Source organism: Agelaius tricolor, unplaced genomic scaffold (genome assembly GCF_023055355.1).
Source record: "Agelaius tricolor isolate 1412-34295 unplaced genomic scaffold, bAgeTri1.0.p SCAF_20, whole genome shotgun sequence".
Taxonomy (NCBI): Eukaryota; Metazoa; Chordata; class Aves; order Passeriformes; family Icteridae; genus Agelaius; species Agelaius tricolor.
This window is the reverse complement of record NW_027269280.1, coordinates 12606641-12626931: the sequence shown is the minus strand read 5'-3', so window position 1 is coordinate 12626931 and position 20291 is coordinate 12606641. Positions and strand designations below refer to the sequence as shown.

Here is a 20291-nt window from a genome sequence, read left to right as displayed (position 1 = left end):
AGGGCAGGGTCTGAGTGACCATGGCAGAACATCCACCCCCAGCTGTGCCCGTGGCTCCAACAGCAGGAGGTGGATGTGACCCAGGAGGGAAAGGCCACGTGCTGGAAGTGTTTGCAGGGCTGGGATCCCCTGCTCTCCCTAGGGCTCATCTCCAACTGCTGCCAATCCAGGCTTCCCCTTTTCCCAGCCTATTTTACATTTCTGAACACCAGGATTAATTTTTCCTCATACATGAGCTGTAATTTGCCTAAAAATAAGCCCCTCAAACTGGGAGCTCTGCAGATGCACCAACTCAGAGAACAAGGGACTATGAACTCATCACTGTGTAGGAAAATGATAGATTTATTAGGATCTAAATAGTCACTCTGAGGCTACAGAGGAATAAAGGCTGTTACACACATGAGGGTCTGACACTTCCAGTGCTGCTGAACAGCTCTGTCCTCAGAGCTTGGCATGGTTTCAACTATTTCATGTGCTTCAAGTAAGTAATTGAGACTTCAGATGTCATTTTAATATAAATCCCACCCAAAAAGAGGACAATCAAACCCATCACCTGCTGCCACTCCAAGGTCTGAAAATCATTTTGTGACAGAGCTGTGGGAAATCGGTTTAAAACGCAGATTTGTTAAATAATAAAGTCAAACTTTAGCGGCATTTATAAAATGTCCAAGTGCAAAGAATGGTGAGCTGAAATCCCAAAATGCAACAATGGGAGCTGTGGCAGCTGCTCTGTGGGAAGAGATGGGCGGCTCCAAGCCTGGGGAACACCTGGGCCTCCTGCAGAGCTGCCCTTGGCTCAGTGCTGACTCCAAACCTCATCCTGGGTAATTCCAGGACTGTTTGATAGGCCCTGAACCTGCTCAGCTTCCCGCCCGTGGTTATTGATTGCCCTTTGCAGCCTCCCAGCACCTCGGAACCCCTCCCAGGGCAGGGTTCCTCCCCCTCCTGCAGCCTTTCCCGGGTTGTGGAGCAGTTCCCAAACACCTTCTTCTCTCCCTTCCCCACCCTGCCCCTGCCTCCACCACCCTCACTGAGCCCTGCCAGGTGAGATCCCTCCTGCCCAGTGCCACCCAGTGCCACCCAGTGCCCCCAGTGCCACCCAGTGCCCCCAGTGCCCCCAGTGCCACCCAGTGCCACCCAGTGCCCCCAGTGCCACCCAGTGCCCCCAGTGCCACCCAGTGCCACCCAGTGCCCCCAGTGCCACCCAGTGCCCCCAGTGCCCCCAGTGCCACCCAGTGCCACCTCCCTCTGCCCCGTGGGGGAGCAGGGGACCCTGGCATGAGAGGGGCCCTCAGCTCCCGGCGATTCCTGACCCTGTCTGAGATCCCGACTCAGGAGGTTGTTCCACAGCCGCGGGCAGCACTGAAGCCGCCTATCGCGACAGCAGCGCCGGTGTCCCGACAGGCCCATAGGCTGTGCGGGAGCTGGGACAAAGGAGAGAGGGAAGGAGGCTCCTTAGGAAGAATTGAGCACGGGGAAATGAGCTTTGGCACCTCAGCCGTGTCCTCCTCGGGCAGAGCTGCTGCCCCTGGCAGGAGCCCTTCTGCACCTTGGGGAAGCTCAGAAGTTCCCCGATCCCCCTGCCGGGGCAGAGACCCACACTCGGCACTTCCCAGAGCAGAAACTTCCCGGCAGCGCTGTGCCCGGGGCTGTAACATCTGCAGGACAAGGAGCTCCTGAGAAAGCCCTCAGGAGAAACTCAAGGATGAGAGGAGCTCCAGGAAATCCCACTGTGAGGTGTAACTGAAACACTGCATCAAACGCGATTCCTGCTTCTTTTCCACTCCAGATTCCATCAGCAGCTCTACCCCAACCTGGTTTATTTTGATTTGATGAACACCATCGAATCACAGATGGATTGTGCTCAAGGTCCCTCACAGCTGCTCAGACCCCCAGGAATTCAGGGCAAATCCTCAAATATGTAAAAGAAGAAATAAATGATGGTGGGGGGCCTGAGGACTGTGCACAGCTGGAATGAGCAGGCAGTGCTTGGAAAATGGGAATAATCCTTGTGCAGGACAAACACCAGTTGAGTTCTCCACCTTCTGGGACAAAGAGATCTTAACCTGAGTGAGTTTGGTTTGCTCCCAAAGAGCCACAGCTCCACCATCCAGCATCAGGACAAGGCAGGTGCAAGTGGGAATGGAGCCTCCACTGCCAAACCCCACGGAAAGCAGGGGAATTCCCTGGAGATCCGGGCTGCTCCTGTATTTGGGTAACATCACCAGACTGAAATACCATGGCTGGTCAAGGGGAAAAAGAAAAACACACTATGGAGGAAACTGAGACTGGCACACACTGTGTTGTGTGCTTCCCCCTTCCTGGGACTCCTGCACCAGGAAAACCAAGCCTAAGATTTAATTTTTTGTCTTAAGTTTAGGAGTGGCAGTTTGTTGTTCCTTGGAAAGGCACAGCATAGAACAGAAAGCCAAGGGCAGCAGCTGCAGCCTCCTTTTCCAAGGCCTTGGTGTTCCAATAACGTCCCCTCTGAGGGACGGGGAAGAAACATAAAAAATTAGAAAGTGTGTTAGCAAATGCTCCCATGCAAAAGTCTAAACTTTATTCACTTTTATTTATATATTTAACAATTCTAAAGTATTTACTTCTCGCTTTTGACAAAAATGAAAAATATAGGAGCACTTTACTCTCTTGCGGAGAGAAGGGTTATTTCTGTACACAGCTACGGAGAGACGGCTTCCTCCTTTACATACAAAGAAAAAATAATATTAATAAAAAAAGTGCTTCATCGATCCAAAAAAGCCTAAAGAGCTGCAAGCTTTTATTCACACTGTACATCCCAGCCCCAGCCTGGAGCAGACCCCCTTGGCACGTGCGGAGGCTCCGGCTGATTCTGCACCCAAAGCCACCCGAGGTTGGGGTGTCCCCCCACCCCAGCCCTGCCACCTGCCCCTCGCCACCCTCGTCCTGCTCTGCACCAACAGCGATGCCTGTGCCTCTCTTCCAGCCCCCACCGCCGGGTTAGGAACAGATCCTAAACCTGCCTTGGCTGGAAACCCCATCCTTCACTTCACTTCCAGTGTCTCTTTCTCTACACCTGTGCCAGGGAGATCCCAAGATGCTCCGTCCGTTCCCAGAGCCCTTTCCCACAAGGACGCAGCCTCCTCCTTCCTGGGCATTCACGGCAGCGCACGGATCCTGGCAGGCTGGGAAGGGCACACTCCAACCACCTCAGTGTCTCCCTGGAGACCCACTGAGCTCTGCCAGATGGTTTCTCCACGTGACCCTCCCTTTGGATGATGTGATTGTGACATTCCAGGGAAGGGAAATGCTCCTTTCCCAAGGTTTCTTGGATTTTGAGCTGTTGGATCTAGAACTCTCAAATACTCCAGCAGGATTCTTGGGAATACCATAGAGAATTTGGGATTGTGCCTAGGGAATGCACTGTGAGCAGGATCTACTCTTCCTCCTTGCCAGATTGCACTAAGCAGGATTTATGGGAAGGGAAAGGGATGAGCACCTACCAGTTGGTTACAAACGGGTATTTGGGAGTTTCACCCATCAGTGAGGTGAGTCTGATTGGAACAGAAGGAGGAAGGGGAATCCATAATGTATTTTGGATTGTTTTAAGCTCCTCAGGCAGCTTTTCCTATCTGGAGTACACTGAACACAGCCTGGGAAAGGAGGAGCATCCCAGGAGGGTGCCCAGCACCAGCGCAATCCTCACAGGCCGAGCCCCGCGGCTCCGGCGGGTCCCGGCCGCCTTCGGTCAGTTTGGATCGTCCAGTAAAGTGCGAGTGACCGGCCAGGACCTGACCATGGCAATGCTCTGCTCCCAGAGGGGCTCACACGGATGGGCAAGGACAAGGCAGAGGTCTGCTCCTGTCCTAGTTGGATTGAAGCAGGAATTGCATGGTCAGACGCCTGGCAAGGCCCGGTGTGACGCCTGGCTCGGCTCTCACCAACAGCACGTGCACTCCTGAGCCAGCATTCCAGGTGTTCCCGCTGTGAGGGCTCAGACCTCACGGATTGGGTGTGCACGTACAGAGCCACCAGTGCAGGAACCTGACTGAGACCCCCTCGCGCAGCCACTGTGAGAACAGAGAGGGAAAAGGTCTCTGGGGAAGGAGATTCCCACCTCTTCTAGCAGCAACAGGTTCCCAAACAGCAGTTTCGGGTTTGGAATACAGGAGTGATTGAAAGCACTGGAGGCTGCAGCTATTCAGGCTCTGCACTCCGGCCCGGCCCGGCTCCCTCTGCTCCCTGCTCCCCAAAATCCTCGGTCTGCAGCAGTTCTGCAGTGGGACAGATAAATACCCCAGGGATCCTGGCTCTCACCAGCTCCCTCCCCACCTCCAGGGCCCTCCCGCAAACAAACAGATATATTATTATATATACACACACGCACGCGCGGGGACACGGACACACAGACAGGACAGGCAGGAAAGGGGGAGGAGCTGGACAAGGAGAATCCCTCAGGATCCCATCCTCGAGGTCTGTCCCAGCAAGCAGCGCCCACGGCCCCAGCTCCAGCGCAGCCTCCCGGCCTCGGCCCCGGATCCGCGCGTCCTGGGGAAGGCTCGGCCCGGCTGCTCCCCCGCCGCTCCCAGGCCAGGAATTCAGTTGGACGTGGCAGTGATGGGCTTGTCCAGTTCGAGGTCCAGGCTGGAGCTGCCGGGGTGGAGGCTGCTGTAGCAGGATTTGCAGACTCTGCTGGGCTCAAAGAGCTGCTGGCTGGGAACGGGCACCTTCTGGTTACAGCAACTGGAGCAGAACACGTTGCCACAATTCCTTGCATCAGGAACAGAGGAGAAATGGAAAAGAAAAGATCAGAAGGAGTTTCAGAAAGTTACCTGAGCTGTAAAATGAGATATTCCCAGTGCTGGGATGGGGGAGATGCGTCCTTGCAGGCCAGGGCGTGGACAGGGACAGCTCCAGTGTCTGTGCTCCTCCCTCCTACGTATGGAGTAGAGATCCAGGGACTGGGCACAGGAAGGAGCACGGAGCCAGGGCCAGTGTGGAATTGCAGGTCATTAAATGCCTCTGTTCAGCACTGCCCTGAGCCAGGCTGGACAGGCTGTGCCCTCTTGTCACACAGAGAGCTCTCTGCCATTCACCATGGAATGGGTTAGGTGGGAAGGGACCTTAAAGCTCACCCAGTGCCATGGCAGGGACACCTTCCACTGTCCCAGGCTGCTCCAAGCCCTGTCCAGCCTGGCCTTGGGCACTGCCAGGCTGGATGTGCTGTAAAGGAGCTCCAGCACGATGCCAATGCCACGCTGGGGCACAGGGCTGAGGGGCTGAAGCAGAGCCAGCACGGGCCCTTCTGAGCCAGGCCCTGGGGAATGTGGGGAACACTGGGAATGGGGGGGCTCTGGCCCTGCTCACACAGCTGATCCAGCCCTGGCTCACAGGAGGATGTGCTGGGAGCAGGCTGGACTCTGCTCAGAGCTGGAAAGGTTTAAACATGGAAATGTCAAAGCCCTCAGTTGCTGCCATCCTCCCACTGCCCCCACAGCCACTCCAGAAGTCCCACACTCCTGCATCCAGGAAACTGAGCCAAGGAGGGACATGCAAAGCCCGGGGTGGGCAGGCAGGTGTTCCATGCACGGGTGGGCACGCGCAGCATTCCCGGCACTGGCGGAGCCGCACCGGCACATGCACCTCGTTACTGCCTAATTAATTACCTTCTACAGCCCCCCCAAACCTGGGAGCCCTGTGTGCCCTGTCCTCCTCAATTCCTACAAGGAGCTGGGAGCAGCACTCCAGGGACCCGGGTTTTGCCCTCTCCATTAACTCTTTGGCATCAGGATTTGGTGCTGTTGCTGTTCTGCACTGGAGATTTGCTGCTGCCAAGAGACTGCCAGGGAATTCTGCTGACACCCAGCAGCTTTGATTAATCCTTCCTTGCCAAGAAAGGAGATTTCCAGCTGCTGGTCACTGATGGGGAGAGGAACAGCAGAGAAATCCCATTTCCCACCTCAGTGGGCTCATTTCCTCAGTTCCACACAGCGCTCCAGGCCTTGGAGCTGGAACCCCAGCACGGGAAGGCTGACAAGGACCAACCTCTGCAGAGGCTCTGGAAACTGGAGGGCCCTGCTGGAAATCCCTGTCAGAAGCACCTGCAGGAGTGGGAACAGCCCTGGGAGGTGCCACACAGCTCCCACAGCCCCATCTCCTGCTCAAGGAATGATTATCCCAGAGTAGCTCACTGATGGATGAGGGGAAAACCAACCAGAGGGATTAAAACAAGGATCTCTTTGTTGGAGCTCACCATTCCTAACATATGCTGGGGTTTTTGTTGTTTTATCCTAGACAATGGTGCTCTGACACTGCTTTGGAAAGCTCTGGACAGCTCATCCTTCTATCCTGGTGGTCTCTGCTTTGCTTCAGAGATTAAAAAGAGACTTTAAAAAACAGGCTGGAAAAGGGATGCTGCTCATTTGAGAAAGGGGGGCTGAAAGCCACACTCCCCACTCCTCTCCTTATCCCAAATCTCAGATATTCAGCATGTTTTGGTTATCCTGACCCTCCATCAGCTCTGTGGCACCTGTTCCAGCCATGGAAGGATTTTCAGTCCTTCTAAAACAAGTGGCAGGTTTTGCCAACACCCTGCATAGCAATACTGGAATTGTTTGGTAACACATAGCCCTTTCCCAAAAATATGGGGGGAAAAAAGGGAAATGATCAAAAATAAATGCATGAAACTTGCAAGACAATCTCCTGTCAGTGAGCAGTACACACATGGACTGACAGTGAGTGTTAGTCTGAGCCACATCCCAGTTAAGCTCCCAAAAGCCAAGTCCTAAAAGCCTTTCTGTGAGGAGAGAGGGCTGTTCACACAGATCCAACCCCCAGCAGCTCGTGCTGGCCACCCCCAGCTTAGTTCTGGTGATTTCCAGGCAAGTGAGAAACAAAGAGGGAGAAGAGCTGAGTTAGTTGGGAGAAGTCACCCAGGAAAGGCTGACAGACAACGGACAGAGGCTGCTGGAAATGCTCACCAGAGCTGATCAACTCGGTCAGTGTCCCTGCAGGGAGGAGAGAGAGCTCAGGGCTACAGGCAGAGGGAGCAAACATTGGCAACCAAGGAAGCTGGAAGGTTTTACTCTGCTCAAGGCCTTACACTGTGGGGTTCAACTCATTTCCACTCCCAGGGAGGGTGTAAATGTTTACTACAGAGATACTCATGGTGTTGGTCTCACCAACAGCTGGGTCACTGCACATGTGGAAGCTGAAGGAGCAAAGACCCTACAGGGAGATTTGAGCCAGACCTGAAACCCTGAGTCCATTTTAACTCCTCATGGGGCTATGTGTATCCAGGCTCTGGGAGTTGTCCCGAGCTCAGGTTTAGGGAACTGAGCCCTGGGGATACAAATCTGCACAAGCGCAGTGGGCATGGTAAAAAAAATAAATTCAGATTCTTCTCCTTCTTCCCTGGGTTTGGTTAACTTTACAAGACTAAATGGAGCAAAATATAAACCAGACACAAACTCAAAACTATGTTCATAACTCTTTGCAACTTCAAAAAGCAGGAGAGCTTCAAAATGTGGTAACTGAGATTTATTTAAATGATGGTTCCTGTAATAGTTTTTGCATGCTCAGAAACCAGGAATAGGAATTTATTTGAAACAGAACTGGAAACTGGAAACTGGAGATTCTCTGGCTTTAACTCCAGCATATTGAGCCATGTGGTCTCTGCCTCTGGCTCTTCATCAAGCCCCTGCTGCTGCCTGAGATGCTGCAGCCTCTGTGGCAAGAGGTCTAGCAAAGAATAATCCAGAAAACCTTGACCTCACACAGGTGTTCCATTCAGATTCTGTAGGAGCAAGTTAATAAAAGGGGAGAAAGGTTAGAGAAGGAAAGGAGCAGGTTTCCAACCAGCAATGGGAAGAAGATGCTATTCCTGTATTTCATGTAACTCATATATTGAATTTCTAAATGCAAAGAGGACAAAGCTCTATTGTGTATAAATCTAAACTGCCTCCAAATCCAGTCTGGGGAAAGAAAGGTGGGATCTGTTTTGGCTGGAGTGGAGCAGACACCAAACGTGGCTTGGAAATATCTCCCTGCAAGAGTGAGCTGAGCAGCAGGAGCTGCCCTGTGCCCAAGGGGCAGCCCTGGGCAGGGCTGTGCCCGTGCTGGTGCCAGGGCAGAGCAGCCCAGTCCCCCCAGTTACCTGCAGTGGTGTTTCCGGCTGGCGAGCCAGAAGGCGCTGTCACAGCCGTAGCAGTGCGCGGCCAGGTGGTCCGGGAGCCACCGCGTCACCTGTGGGGACGGCCAGCGGCGTCAGGGACAGGGCAGTGGCTCCTGAGCTGAGCCCCCTCCCCAGTCCCAGAGCTTGTGCAGCAGAGGGCTCATAGGCACAGGTACTGGTATGTCAGCTGGGAGACCAGCGGAACGCAAGGAAAGAGTTCCCAAGAAGCGGCACACGACCAAAGGCCAGAGGATAATTTGAATTAGGATTATCCCAGAGTGAGCAATTTACAGGGATTTAGTCTGTACCTCTGTATCCTGTTTATCCACCTGCTCCCAGCTGGCTTCAGAGAAAATCTCTGTGCTGCAGCGAGACAAGCAGTTCTGATCCAGATTGCTTTCCGAGTCGGGAATAGACGTCTGTTGGCAAACAAACACAGCTGAACGGAACCCCCCAGATCCCTGTTCCACACAAATAAAACCCAGAAACCCCAACAGGGCAGGCCTGGACCCTCTGGTGATGGGATGATGTGAGGCAGAGTGGATTTAGAATCCAGTTTCTGCTGCAGAGTTCTGGGAAGGCTTTGGGTAATTAACCAAAACCTGCTCCCTGTGGCTCCAATTCCAGGGTCCTGATTCCTTTCCAAGGGTGTTTCACTTTCAAAACTATAATTAGTAATACAGATATCCTTTTGCTGGCAAAGATTCTGGAAAATACAAGCCAAATTGCATATGGGAAACTCAGAATTTGAGCCATGTATATTCTATGTATAGGTTCTGGGAATAATGCTTCCTTAATATAATCCATCCAGGTAGAGGTGGATTTTAACTCACTTAAAACTCAGCCAGCCCTTAAAATATATCAAAATAGCAAGAAATCTTGAGCTAATATATTTTAATGCCTGAGGAATAGGCAATCCTGGAGTTCCAGAGCAAAACCTGCAACTCCCAAGCTGAGGCACAAACAGAAGGTAGAGATCAGGTCCTTAAGAATGGGGAATTTTCTGGAGGCACTGCCAGCCCTACACTGCAGCTTCTGAAGGCCCTTAAAAAATGGGAGCAGAATCCATTAAGGCAAAGCACCCAATTTCTCCAAGGAATTCAAGTTTTTAGCAGTGACACTGAGCCCAATGAGCACCTTGTGCTGCATCTCCAATGGGAAGAGCCAAAAAGGCTCCAAGGATTTTTCACAACAAACGTACCTGGGACTATCCAGCACCTCTGCCACTTCTAAACAGTGAATTCAACAAACAGAAGCTGGGAATCTCTTACAAATATTTTTTTCAATTTTGCAGGCATATAAATCATGTAGGAAAAGGAAATTTCTGATGGGTGTTGCGAGAGCCTCAGGAATTACGGGCAAGTGCTCAAACCCACAGGAAAGCACAATTCTCTACAGAAGTCTCTACTTTTACAACTTTAGACACTTCAAAATAAAAGTGCAAATTGTTTAAAAGCTCCCTTAAAATCCCTAATTCATTGAGAGAAAAACCCTTGTTGAAATACAGCTGCCACAAAAGCTCAGGTAATTTATTCCAGTTAATTTAGAATTCTAGAAATTTATTCCAGTCATTGAGCCCGGAGCACCTGAAAGGGATGGTGTGACCCTGATGGGTTTGAGCTCACAGAGCTTGCCAGTGCAGCTGGGACCTGCAGAGAACCAAGGGATCCTGTGCCAAAAACAGCACAGGAAAATAACTTTGCCTTATGTGAAGACAGCAGTAAGCCAGGAGTTTGTTTGGTTTTATTGAGGTTTGGTAAACCAAGGGTTTGGTTGGTTTTACCAAGGCCAGGGAAGGTGTTTAGGTATGGCCAGGGGTGTGTGAGCTGCTGTGCAACACCCATCTGGAAATAAACCTTTCTGCTCAATCTGAACTTTGGTGACAGCATCAGTCACCAGCACCTGCCAGTATCAGGTACTTGGGCAGTGTTTGCCCTCCTCAGGATGACCTGGAGAGGTCGGTCAGAGCCCAGAAGTCAGGCCCTGAGCCGTGAGCCAGGAGCTGAGGGCTCGGGGAGCTCGGCCCAGCGATGCTCACTCACCACTTCATCGCCGTAGTCGCCGTTGAGCCGCAGGGAGCTGTTGAGGAGCTGGCTCTCCAGGCGGCTCTTCAGCTCCTGCACCTGCTTCTTGAGGGTCTCCACCTCCTGCTGATGGCCCGTCTCGATCTGGCGCAGGCGCTGCTGGATGACGTCGCTGTAGACGGGCATCCCGTCATCGTCCAGGTGGCTGCGGGCTGGCTGGTCCGGGCTGCTGGCCGGCTGCTTCCCCAGCTGGCTGAACATCCATTTGTGGTGCAAGTTCCTCAGGTGGAGCTGAGCAGAGCTGCAGCTGGCCGTGGACACCTGCCGGCTCAGCGAGGCCTTGATCCGCCCGTCCTCGCCGTTGACGCAGTGTCCGTTGGTGGCGGGGAATTTCGGGGCCGTGAATCCCACGGGTTTCTCCACCAGTTTGTTCTCCAGCTCCAGCTCCCCATTATACACCAGCTCATCTTTGCGGTCTGCTAGAGGCAAGGCACAAGGGGAAGGCATCGGGAGGTGTGTGCTGCTGCTACCAGAAGTCCTATGCACTCTTGATCCCAGTTTTTGGAGCTCTATCATGCACTCCCCCTCCGGCCTGTTCTGCAGAGTTCGGGGCAGCTCGTCAGCGCTGTTGTCGAAGGGGTGGCGTCTGTGGCACGGAGCCCTGGCCGTGAGCTCGGGCTTTGCTTCGGTCTCTGTTAAGGTTTCTGTGGAGCTTTCGATGTTGGATGTCCTTTCCTCCAGCGGGGCTGTCAGAGGGAAGGCAAGGCTGGCCTGGGCCGTGCTGCACACGCTCTCCGCTTCTCCTTCACCTTTCCCAAGACCTTCCTCCTCCGTGTTGTTTGGAGCATCTCTGTTTCCGGAGCCCTCGGAAGGAACAGCCTGCAGTCCTCTCCCCTGAGGTGCCTTCTGGAGAGCGCAGCTGGGGTCGCTGTGCTCGTCCTGCTGTCCTTTGAGTTCTGCAGCACCGTGTGAGGCTGGGTATGGGGTGGCTGTGGGATTGTTCGTTACGGTACCTGTGCCCGCCTCGGCCTTTTCCCCACACAGATTGTCAGCTCTCTTCTCCTTATCCAGGCCAACCTCGTCCCCTTTCCCTGCTGCCTCCAGGCCACCCCTCAAGTGCTCCTCCAGCCCAACATCATCTTTAGTGGCCTCCTGCAGAATATTCTCCATTTGTCCCTCTGCCACCCCGGCTGCCACAGAGAGCTCTGCCCCCATGGGGGCCCTGCCCTGCCTGCCCAGCCCGTCCCCCTCGAAGGGGTCGTCCCCAGGGGGGCCCAGGCTGCTGAGCTCCAGGGAGCGGCGGTGCTCCTGCCACTTCTCGTTGAGGCTGGGGTCGCTGCTCCGGCGGTTGGTTGTAGGCACGCTGCTATCACAGGCTGTCGTCAGATTGTCGAAGGATCTTGTCTTTGGTAGCCTGCAAAGGGACAAACAATCCCACTCCCAAGTCAGAGGATGTTTTTGGAACATTGAGCTACTGTGGTTCAAAACCAGCCCCCCAGGTAGGACAGTAACAATCTGCCAGCTAATGGACTTGTGGCAAGTATTATCCAGGAGCACATTCCGACCATCTGTAGTGCAGAGCTGCTTCAGAACTTCATTTGCCATGAGGAAAATATGTTAAACCAGACTTCAAACATTCCCAGATTAATCCCTTTACCAGCAAGCCCTAATGCTTACAGCCTGGTCACACCTCCTAATTAACATGTGCTCAGAGTCACTGTACAACAAGCAAAGAAATGGTTATGCAACATCGAAAAAGAACTCAAATTCAAGATAACCAGTGAAAGCTTATATCCCACAAGGATAGAAGGAATTCTCTGTGGCTATGTGACACCCAGAGTTGAACTCTATTTGCTCAGCTTCTCTCTGCCACGCTGTCAGCCCTGCAATGTGACAGCTTCCAAACCCACCCCACAGACAGGCTGTGCTTGGGCAGCTCAGTCCCACAGTTCCGCCAATACCCAGGAGAAATCCTGCCCTCCCACCCAAACATTCTCCTTTCATATCCCCAATATTCTCTGTTGATCTTACTTTACAGGATGGGATTTCTGGGCTCTAGGCTCACCTGCCCAGAGGCTGCTCTTCGGGGCTAGAGCCTGGCACAGGGTAGGGGGCACAGGTGTCGTCGGCAGGCGTGGAGGGGGAGGAGCAGGGCAGGTAAACAGCGCTCCAGAGCATCAGGTTCCGCACATGGCACACGGGATACAGCACCTGGCAGGGGAGCACAAGGCAAGGGTCAGCTGCTGCCTCCCAGCAGCACAAGTTCAGCTCTGAGGGGGGCAGCTCACTGGGCAGGTCTCAGCTGGGTGATAGCTTTTCGTCAGCCACACTTGGGGCTAGAATGACTTTTTCTGTCAGAGGCAGAAAAATGCCAGCCTTCAGCTCCTCCTGGATGAGCTCCTGCAATGAGCTCTCTGTGAACCTACACCTTCACAACTCATGGAATTCAGTGGCCCGTTATGAGTGCTGAGGTTCTCTTGTGTGTTGTGTTGCACCGTGCCAGAGGGAGCTGAACTCACTCCATGGACCCCAATCCACCACAGCCCAGCCTGGCTCCAGAGGAGGCACTCATGGGTACATATTCAGTACATGCAGAAGTTCCTTGAAGAGGCAGCTTGCTCTCAAAAGGGATTCCTTGATTGTGGAATATGCTTTCTGCTTCACTTTAAAAACACCTGGGCTTATTTTAGCAATTCCACTCTTTTCAAAGCAACTTTCCCATGGAAAAGCAGGCAATGGCAGAGGAAGAGCTGGCTCCACCAGATAGGCACTGCCCAGGCTCCCCAGGGAATGGGCACAGCCCCAAGGCTGCCAGAGCTCCAGGAGCATTTGGACAATGCTCTCAGGGACAGGGTGGGATTTTGGGATGCCCTGTGCAGGGCCAGGGGTTGGACTGTACGATTCTGGTGGGTCCCTTCCTAAATGAGGATATTCTGTGATTCTCTGAACATTCTGCTTCCCTGGCACTGAGCAGGGGAAGGGCTGTGGGGTGGCTGCTGCTCTTAAACAACTCTGGCTCTGTAAGAGATGCAGTTGCACCATAGGCACCTTTTACAGCCTGAAGCAAAACCACAAGAAAATGAACCCAAACCAGGAAATAACCCAAACTCCCACGTGCAGAAGGAGTGTCCTTGTGAGTATTTCCTGAGAACAGGGGCCAAGTGGGATAGAGCACAGAAGGGCAGCCCAAGGACAGACCTGTCCACACAGTCACTGTGAGAGCCCTCTCTATGCTCCTCCTGGCATTTTCATGGAAATCTAGAAGCATCCACAGCTTTAAGATCCCCCCAAGCTATGTCTGCTCTTCCTCACAAACTCTCCCCAGGAGTGTCAGGTGGGAAGGCTCCAAGGGCTCATTGCAGTGAGAGCCCAGAGCCAGGGCAAGGAGGGCTCAGGGGAGTAGAAAACTCATCTCTTTTACAACCACTGTGGGCATAAAACTCCTTCCTGCTTAGCCAGAGTTTGGTTTTGCTAAGAAACAACTGAAAGCCACATCCGTCATACACAAAGCCACTGCACAGCCCTTACAGTTCAGTTTATGACATCTGATACTTCAAGAAATAAAAAGGGTTTAAATATTTATGCAAGTCCTTGCAGTCCTAACCATGATGTCATTTGGTGTTTGCTCTCTTGCCCATGCTCTGCACCCCTGAATCCCTCATGTGACCTTGTACCAAACACAACTGAGCCCCTTCCCAGAACCTTCAGTGAGCTCCTACATGGAGGAGCCAAACTAAAAACCTGAAGGTATCAAGAGAAACAAAGATACACTAAATAATCTGAGCCACTTTTTCTGTTCAGATTTAAAATTAATTTAGACACAGTGTCTAGGTTTGCAGGCAATTTTGTGTCACTGCTCAGTTCTCCAGAGAGGTCTATTTATCAAACACTGAAATGTTTTCCATTACAAACAGTAAAACATTTAGTCACAGAAAGCACCTTTCCAGCACAGAGAAATTTCTGAGGTAGCATTTGACATTCCCCAAATATCACCAAAATTAACCCAAGACTTCAAACATCAGCCTGAGCTGGGTGTTCCAAGGTGAATGTCAGAGGGAGCTGAGCTGGTCTGGAATCGCCTCTCTGTCCGTGGTGACAGCTCAGAGAACCACACAAGGGTCTGGGCTGGAAGGGACCTTAAAGCTCACCCAGTGCCACCCCTGCCATGGGCAGGGACACCTCCCACTGTCCCAGGCTGCTCCCAGCCCCATCCAACCCAGCCATGGACACCTCCAGGGATGGGGCAGCCACCACCTCAGCTGTGGTGGAACCCCAGGTCACCAGGTCCCATCGCTGGGCTGTTTCCCAGGGGACCCCCATTTGCAGGATGCTGTTTGGGGCAGCCCCCAGGGCTCTCCCCCAGGAGGGGATTGGGGTACATACAGATTCCGACTGGGAGGAGTAGAGCAGGTTTTTGAAGGCTTTGTTTGCTGCCCGCAGCAAAGACCAGACGGAGCAGGTCCGTTCCTGAGTGTGTTTCTCTCCTCTCTCCTTTGCATTGTTGCACAGGAATGTTCCAAAGAGGCAGGAGTAGGTGTGCTGCACCAACTTCACCTGCACAGAGCCACACACACACAGTGTCAGCTGGACAAGGGCTGGGCCTCAGCTCCCTTCCCTTCCCTTCCCTTCCCTTCCCTTCCCTTCCCTTCCCTTCCCTTCCCTTCCCTTCCCTTCCCTTCCCTTCCCTTCCCTTCCCTTCCCTCCCCGGAGCAAACCCCGCCCCAGGGCCGCCCCAGCAACCCCGGCATTTCTCACATATTTCCCTACAAACCAATTGCACAGGAATGCAACGGGAGCGGAATCTTTTAAAATCAGAACTGAACAAATTCAGGAAAAAACATAACATAGAAAGACAAAATATTTGTTCCTAATCAAGTCGTGTTGATACAAACTTACTGCCCTGCAGGCCAGGCAAAGCAGAATCATGATTCCTCTGCTACAAAACATTCATGCAGCACAGAAATGCTGATCATTAATCACTCCATGCTGGGCCCAGCCTAACAAATGCCAGCTTAACTTCAGGCATATCAATGACTTCCTTGGGACTATTCAGATGTTTAAATGAAGACAAGTGGTTCAATATTGTAATAAATTAGGGGTTCACTCTACAAAGGCCAGCACAGCACGGGTATGTTCTCTCTCAGCCCGTGGAGATTAGCAGTGTGCTGTGAAGCCAGTTACTACCTGTTGTATCTCATTTCACAACTGAGCTACTCCGGGACTGTACATGGGCTCAGTTACATGGCTGAGCTGGCAAGTGGTAATTCCAGTCAGCCACAATCACAGGAATGTGCCTTAAATCTCTTAGTGGATCAGACACTTCATAAAAACTTCTACTCTTCAGACTACTGGTCCTGCAGTCCATGACTGCCACTTCCTCAGAGATCTGAGAACTGACTTGGACCATCCTGGGTGAATTCCTAATAGGAACACTGTCTGCTTCCAAAGAAGGCAAGCACAGCTCCTATATCCTACACATTTTCAGTGAAGAAACTGAAAAAAATGAATGGAGCAGGTCGTTTTTAGAGGAGGAGTATTCAAGTCAAAACAAGATCCAAGCAGGGGGCAGTTTGCATTGGAAGTAAGAAGGTTTTTTTCAGGTTGTGTGGATGTTTTACATTTCTTAGGTGAGACTATTCAATTAATATATTTTATTTCTTTAAAGTCTAAAAGAAGTCCTTGAGGCTCTTGCTTTTGAGAGTGAACAGACCCTGTGGGTTACACAAGTGCTTTTGTCCCTTCTATCTGGGCAGCTTTTCTGTTCCCTTTATCATGTGAGAGCATATATAGAATACATTCATATGTATATAAAATAATGGAATGATTTGGGTGGGAAGGGGCCTTAAAGCCCATCCAGTTCCACCTCCTGCCATGGGCAGGGTCACCTTCCACTGTCTCAGGTTGTTCCAACTCCTGTCCAACCTGGCCTTGGACACAGAACACAAAAAGGTGGGAAAATCTGCAGCCAGGCTCTTGAGCAGTGTTCAGCAGCAGTGCATGAGCCAGCAGTCTCCCAACTCACAAGGAATGCTTCGTTAAACTCGAAGGAGCAGGGGAACTGCCTCTGGAGCTGATGGACACAGTCCAGCCACTGCAGGAACACCGGGCAGCGCTCGTTGAGGTCGTCCGAATTCTCCCCGTGGCCACAGCGATCTGCAAACTTGTGGCCAAAATCCAGCCACTCAGTCTCCACTAGCACCTGGAAACCCTGCAGGGAGGAGAGGAGAGATGAAGAATTCCTATTTTTCTCTGGTTCAGTTTTCTGAGATGGTCTGAGACTTGTGGGAATCGCTGTGTCCTCTCTCCTATTTCCCCTCAGCACTGGGCTCATTAGTTCTCTTTGCTGCTTTCCCTAATGCCTCTGTGCTCTGAAATGGAATTAGGACAGATAAGGATTCCCAAACTACATGAACAGGAAAGGGAATAAGGCAGGTTAAGTCCTCAGTGACTGGCAGGGACGATCCTGATATGAGCCCTATCTCATCCAGGCAGTGAAAAGTAGGAACTTCATGTTGCCAAAGCTTCTGGATCACGGTATCCAGTATTTGGACAAGTTATATAAAAACTTTTCTTGAAAATGATGGTCAGATCCACTTGTCAGGAAAGAAAACCATCCATCCACAACAGGACATCCAAGCTCAGGGGGAGCAGGTGCTTGTCTGTGCATACAGCAGTCACAAGGTTGATTAAAGGTTTACTTGAGTGATTTTTCATGAAAAGGGCAAAGAACATTCCCAAGCAGTGCCTGGGCGAGCAGCTGAATGTCACACCTTGTCTCCCAGGACCTGAAATCCATCACAGGGCAGGCAGGTTTTGGTTCTTAGTGGAATGAAAAATTGTAGAGAATGTTTATGGAGTTGAAGGCTGTGATTAGAGCCAAAATAATGGCTGTGATTAGAGCCAAAGTAATGGCTGGTAGCTGAAAGGCTTTAAATCTGACAGCACTGAAAACTCATTTTCCTCAATGTTTCTAATCCTGGTACAGACAGCTACAGTTTATGGTTTGCTCTGGGTGACAGAGAAGGCCCTGAGTGTGCACAGCACAACTCTGCCCCCCAAGCAGCAAGGACAGCACCCTTTGGAGGACCAGGAGCAGATCCTGTGCCCAGGCCAGAGCAGCACGTTTTGCCTGATGGATGCCAGCTTCTAGAATCCATGTGGAAAAGGATCCAGGAGGTTTTCACACTTCCACCCAAAAGGCAGTTCCAGCTCCTTGTCCTAGTGTGTGTGAGGCTTTAAGCAGCAGCTCACAGCAGTGTTCAGACACAGAGTTCTGTTCTGGACAACAAAGGCATCTTGCCCGTGGGCTGGCAGATGGAAGCCAGCCAGCACACATCCCACAGTGCTGGAAAGTGATGGAACAGGGGAAAATCAGGAGAAATACAACTGACAGAGGGCAATGGAAATGTAGGACTGGAAAACCATGCAGCTGGGAAATGCAGCAAAGAGGAAGGCTCTCTATCAGTGCTTGGCTGAGTACCTGCAGCGGTGCAGCAGAAGCTGCAATTGCAGCACTTTGTACTCCATATTCCTAAACTAAATATGGGGAAGCACAAACCATAACTGTGCAGTTACAGCAGAGGGAATGTGAGCTACTCCTGAGTAACACAGGCACCTACACCTGGGATTAACTGCAGACTACAGGTGACAAACTCCTGCCAGCTTCAGTGCCTTTACCAGGGGAGAAACCTGCAATAACTCACAGCCAGACTCCCTCCAGAGACCCCAATGACTGCCAGCTGCTTTACCCACCTCTGTGGTCCTGTAGTAGGGGTCCAGCAGGAGCTTGGCCAGGGCCACGATCTGGGGCGTGCGGTCCCAGCCGTCGGAGCAGTGAACCAGCACGGGCCGCTGGTCCCGGTCCACGGCGTGCACCACGAGCAGCGCGGACTTCAGGAGCACTGACAGGTGCTGCAGCCACTTGGTGCTCTCCAGAGCTGACAGCCAACTAGAGGGAAAGCAGGCAAGACAGTTTTTGCTCTTTTAAAATGCTTTCAGGTTTGGATGTCTGAGTTTATCACGGCAAAGCTCCTGTTTTAATAAGCTGTGAGCGTCAGTCTGTAGCATTTTTCATTTGTGTCTTGTTAACACTTTCCCAGAGGTGGAAGCAGCAAAGCCACCAAGCCAACCCAAGGAACTGCCAGAATCTGGGATGAGCTGAAGGTTTGCATCTACTTTGAAACCATGGAAGGCTTCAGCAGCAAATTCCAAACAGGGAAGTGGGAGGGAAAACAGGACTGGGGTAACTACAGTGACGACCCAAGCTCAGGAGCTCCCAAGGTGAGGGGATATGACAGAGTAGTTACCCCACAGCACTGGAAGGTTATGAAATATTCTCCTGAAATGACATTATAAATGAGTGAAGTACATTGAACACCACCACATTTTTCCAGCTGTGAGCCAACAGTGAGGATTATTAAAAAGCTGGGAATAGCAGATCAGCCTAAATGTGAGTGCTCAGAAGCCCACCAGAAGAAACAACATTCTGGTATCAATATTCAAGGCTACACTCTAATTTCAGAACTAATTTGCTATGTTCACTTCAATCAGAATAAACCAGTGACTTCCATGAAAATGGAAAAACACAGCTTAGCGCTATTACCAAGGGAAAATCCACTGAATTTCAATTTAAAAATCATCAGCAGAAGAATGTGGCTGCAGAAACATGGAACCAAGGGCCCAAACCCCCAAACTTCCACTTACTTTCCTGGATCTGGCATTTGTGTGCAGAGCAGACGCAGTGACTGGAAGCTCTTGCGGATGGAGTGGATGTTTGCCATCCCCATGAACACCACTTCACAGTTGGGGTAATATTCTGCAGGGAAAGAGCAAGACAGAGGGAAGAAAATAACAACTACCTTTCTAAAAGAGGAGTTTTTTTCATAAAAACAAACCCCTGCTGCTGTGGACAGATGAAATAATCTGTTTACAAAGATTCTGTAAGTCCTTGGAGCTCGCTGGGTATTCCAGAACATGACAGCCCAGCAAAACAGGAAGCATTTAGCTAAGTCCTGCTGTATTTATTTCAAATGTTTCATTTCAGGTTACAAAAAGCAAAGTGCAGACCTCTGGGAATTCCTGTGCTCCAGGTTCCAGAATGTTTGTAAAAAGACTGAGAAACATCAAAAGATATGAAACATACATAATATTTAATTGGTAATTTATGGATTTAAGTTAGATTTCAGATTCCTTTTCCTAAACACTCAAAAAGGCTGAAAGGTTACTTCATCCACTGCTTTCTTCTGAGGGGAATTGTATGAGGAAGCATCACACATGTGAGAAATACCAGGAGCTCAGGAAAACCAAATACATGGAATTACTTTGGATGTGCTCAAGCAACACTGGAGGCCTGAACAGACAGGGCCAGTGCTCAGGAGGCACCTAAAGAGAGCCAGAAAATACCAGTTCAGTAGTTTTCCCAAGATTTAGTCTTCCCTCTGCTGTGATGCTTCAGTCTGCACAAGAATGATCACACAGTAACTAAAATGACCATTTCTATGGGAGAAAAATAATCAGGATTCAGAATCTGGGATACTGAGAGCTTGCACAAGAAAATTCAGGAGTCTGTGATGTTTTGTATCACTTGATTTCCCAATTCTTTATCAGCCCAACAAATGCTGGGCCAAACACAATGAGGGACTGCAACTCCAGGAGCGGCCTCAGACAGTATCAGACAACTTCAGAGTTTTTTTGTTTTTTTACTGAATTATATCTGAAGTACAGCATAGAGGAGCTATTTTTATACAGAGAATGAAGCAGACCTGACAATACCTACAGAAAATTTGGCAGCAAAAAGCAAAACAGGTTTTACTGAAGGTGACAAGCTGTTTGAAAATCTTCTCCACAGAATTAAAAAGCCAATATACAGGAAGAGAATCAAACTTCCTGTATACTGTGCTTTTCTGTTTTGTAATTTTACTCTTTGATGAAGAATTATTTAGTGGTTTTGAGGTGTTAAATAAAAACCTATAATTTTTTTTTAACTGGTGGCTATGAATCAAAATGCAGCTATTGCAGCAAAGACCAAAATAAAAGGTCAAAAGAGCTTTCGTTATCTTATCTCCAGTTTTTCTGTCTGGGATTTTTTTCCAGCCTCTCCACCCATGGAATTTTAA

General features: G+C 50.9%; 1 protein-coding gene across 7 annotated transcripts in view; it reads right to left on the bottom strand.

The window, feature by feature from the left end:
- Window positions 1-2538: 2538 nt before the first annotated feature.
- The window catches only part of MTMR3 (myotubularin related protein 3), a 76633-nt gene continuing 58880 nt past the window's right edge, over window positions 2539-20291 (bottom strand). For 3 of the 7 annotated variants that reach the window (XM_071445752.1, XM_071445751.1, XM_071445753.1), the window contains 9 exons: window positions 18880-18991; window positions 17929-18124; window positions 16199-16384; window positions 14560-14730; window positions 12242-12387; window positions 10195-11590; window positions 8461-8571; window positions 8135-8223; window positions 2539-4749 (listed from right to left, as the gene is read on the bottom strand). In XM_071445752.1, the coding sequence (XP_071301853.1) occupies window positions 4578-4749; window positions 8135-8223; window positions 8461-8571; window positions 10195-11590; window positions 12242-12387; window positions 14560-14730; window positions 16199-16384; window positions 17929-18124; window positions 18880-18991 (2579 nt within the window). In that variant the 3' untranslated portion in view covers window positions 2539-4577. Of the gene's footprint in view, window positions 4750-7503; window positions 7775-8134; window positions 8224-8460; window positions 8572-10194; window positions 11591-12241; window positions 12388-14559; window positions 14731-16198; window positions 16385-17928; window positions 18125-18879; window positions 18992-20291 lie in introns of those variants that run through there. The other 4 variants (XM_071445755.1, XM_071445756.1, XM_071445754.1 and 1 more) reach the window with 4 other exon arrangements.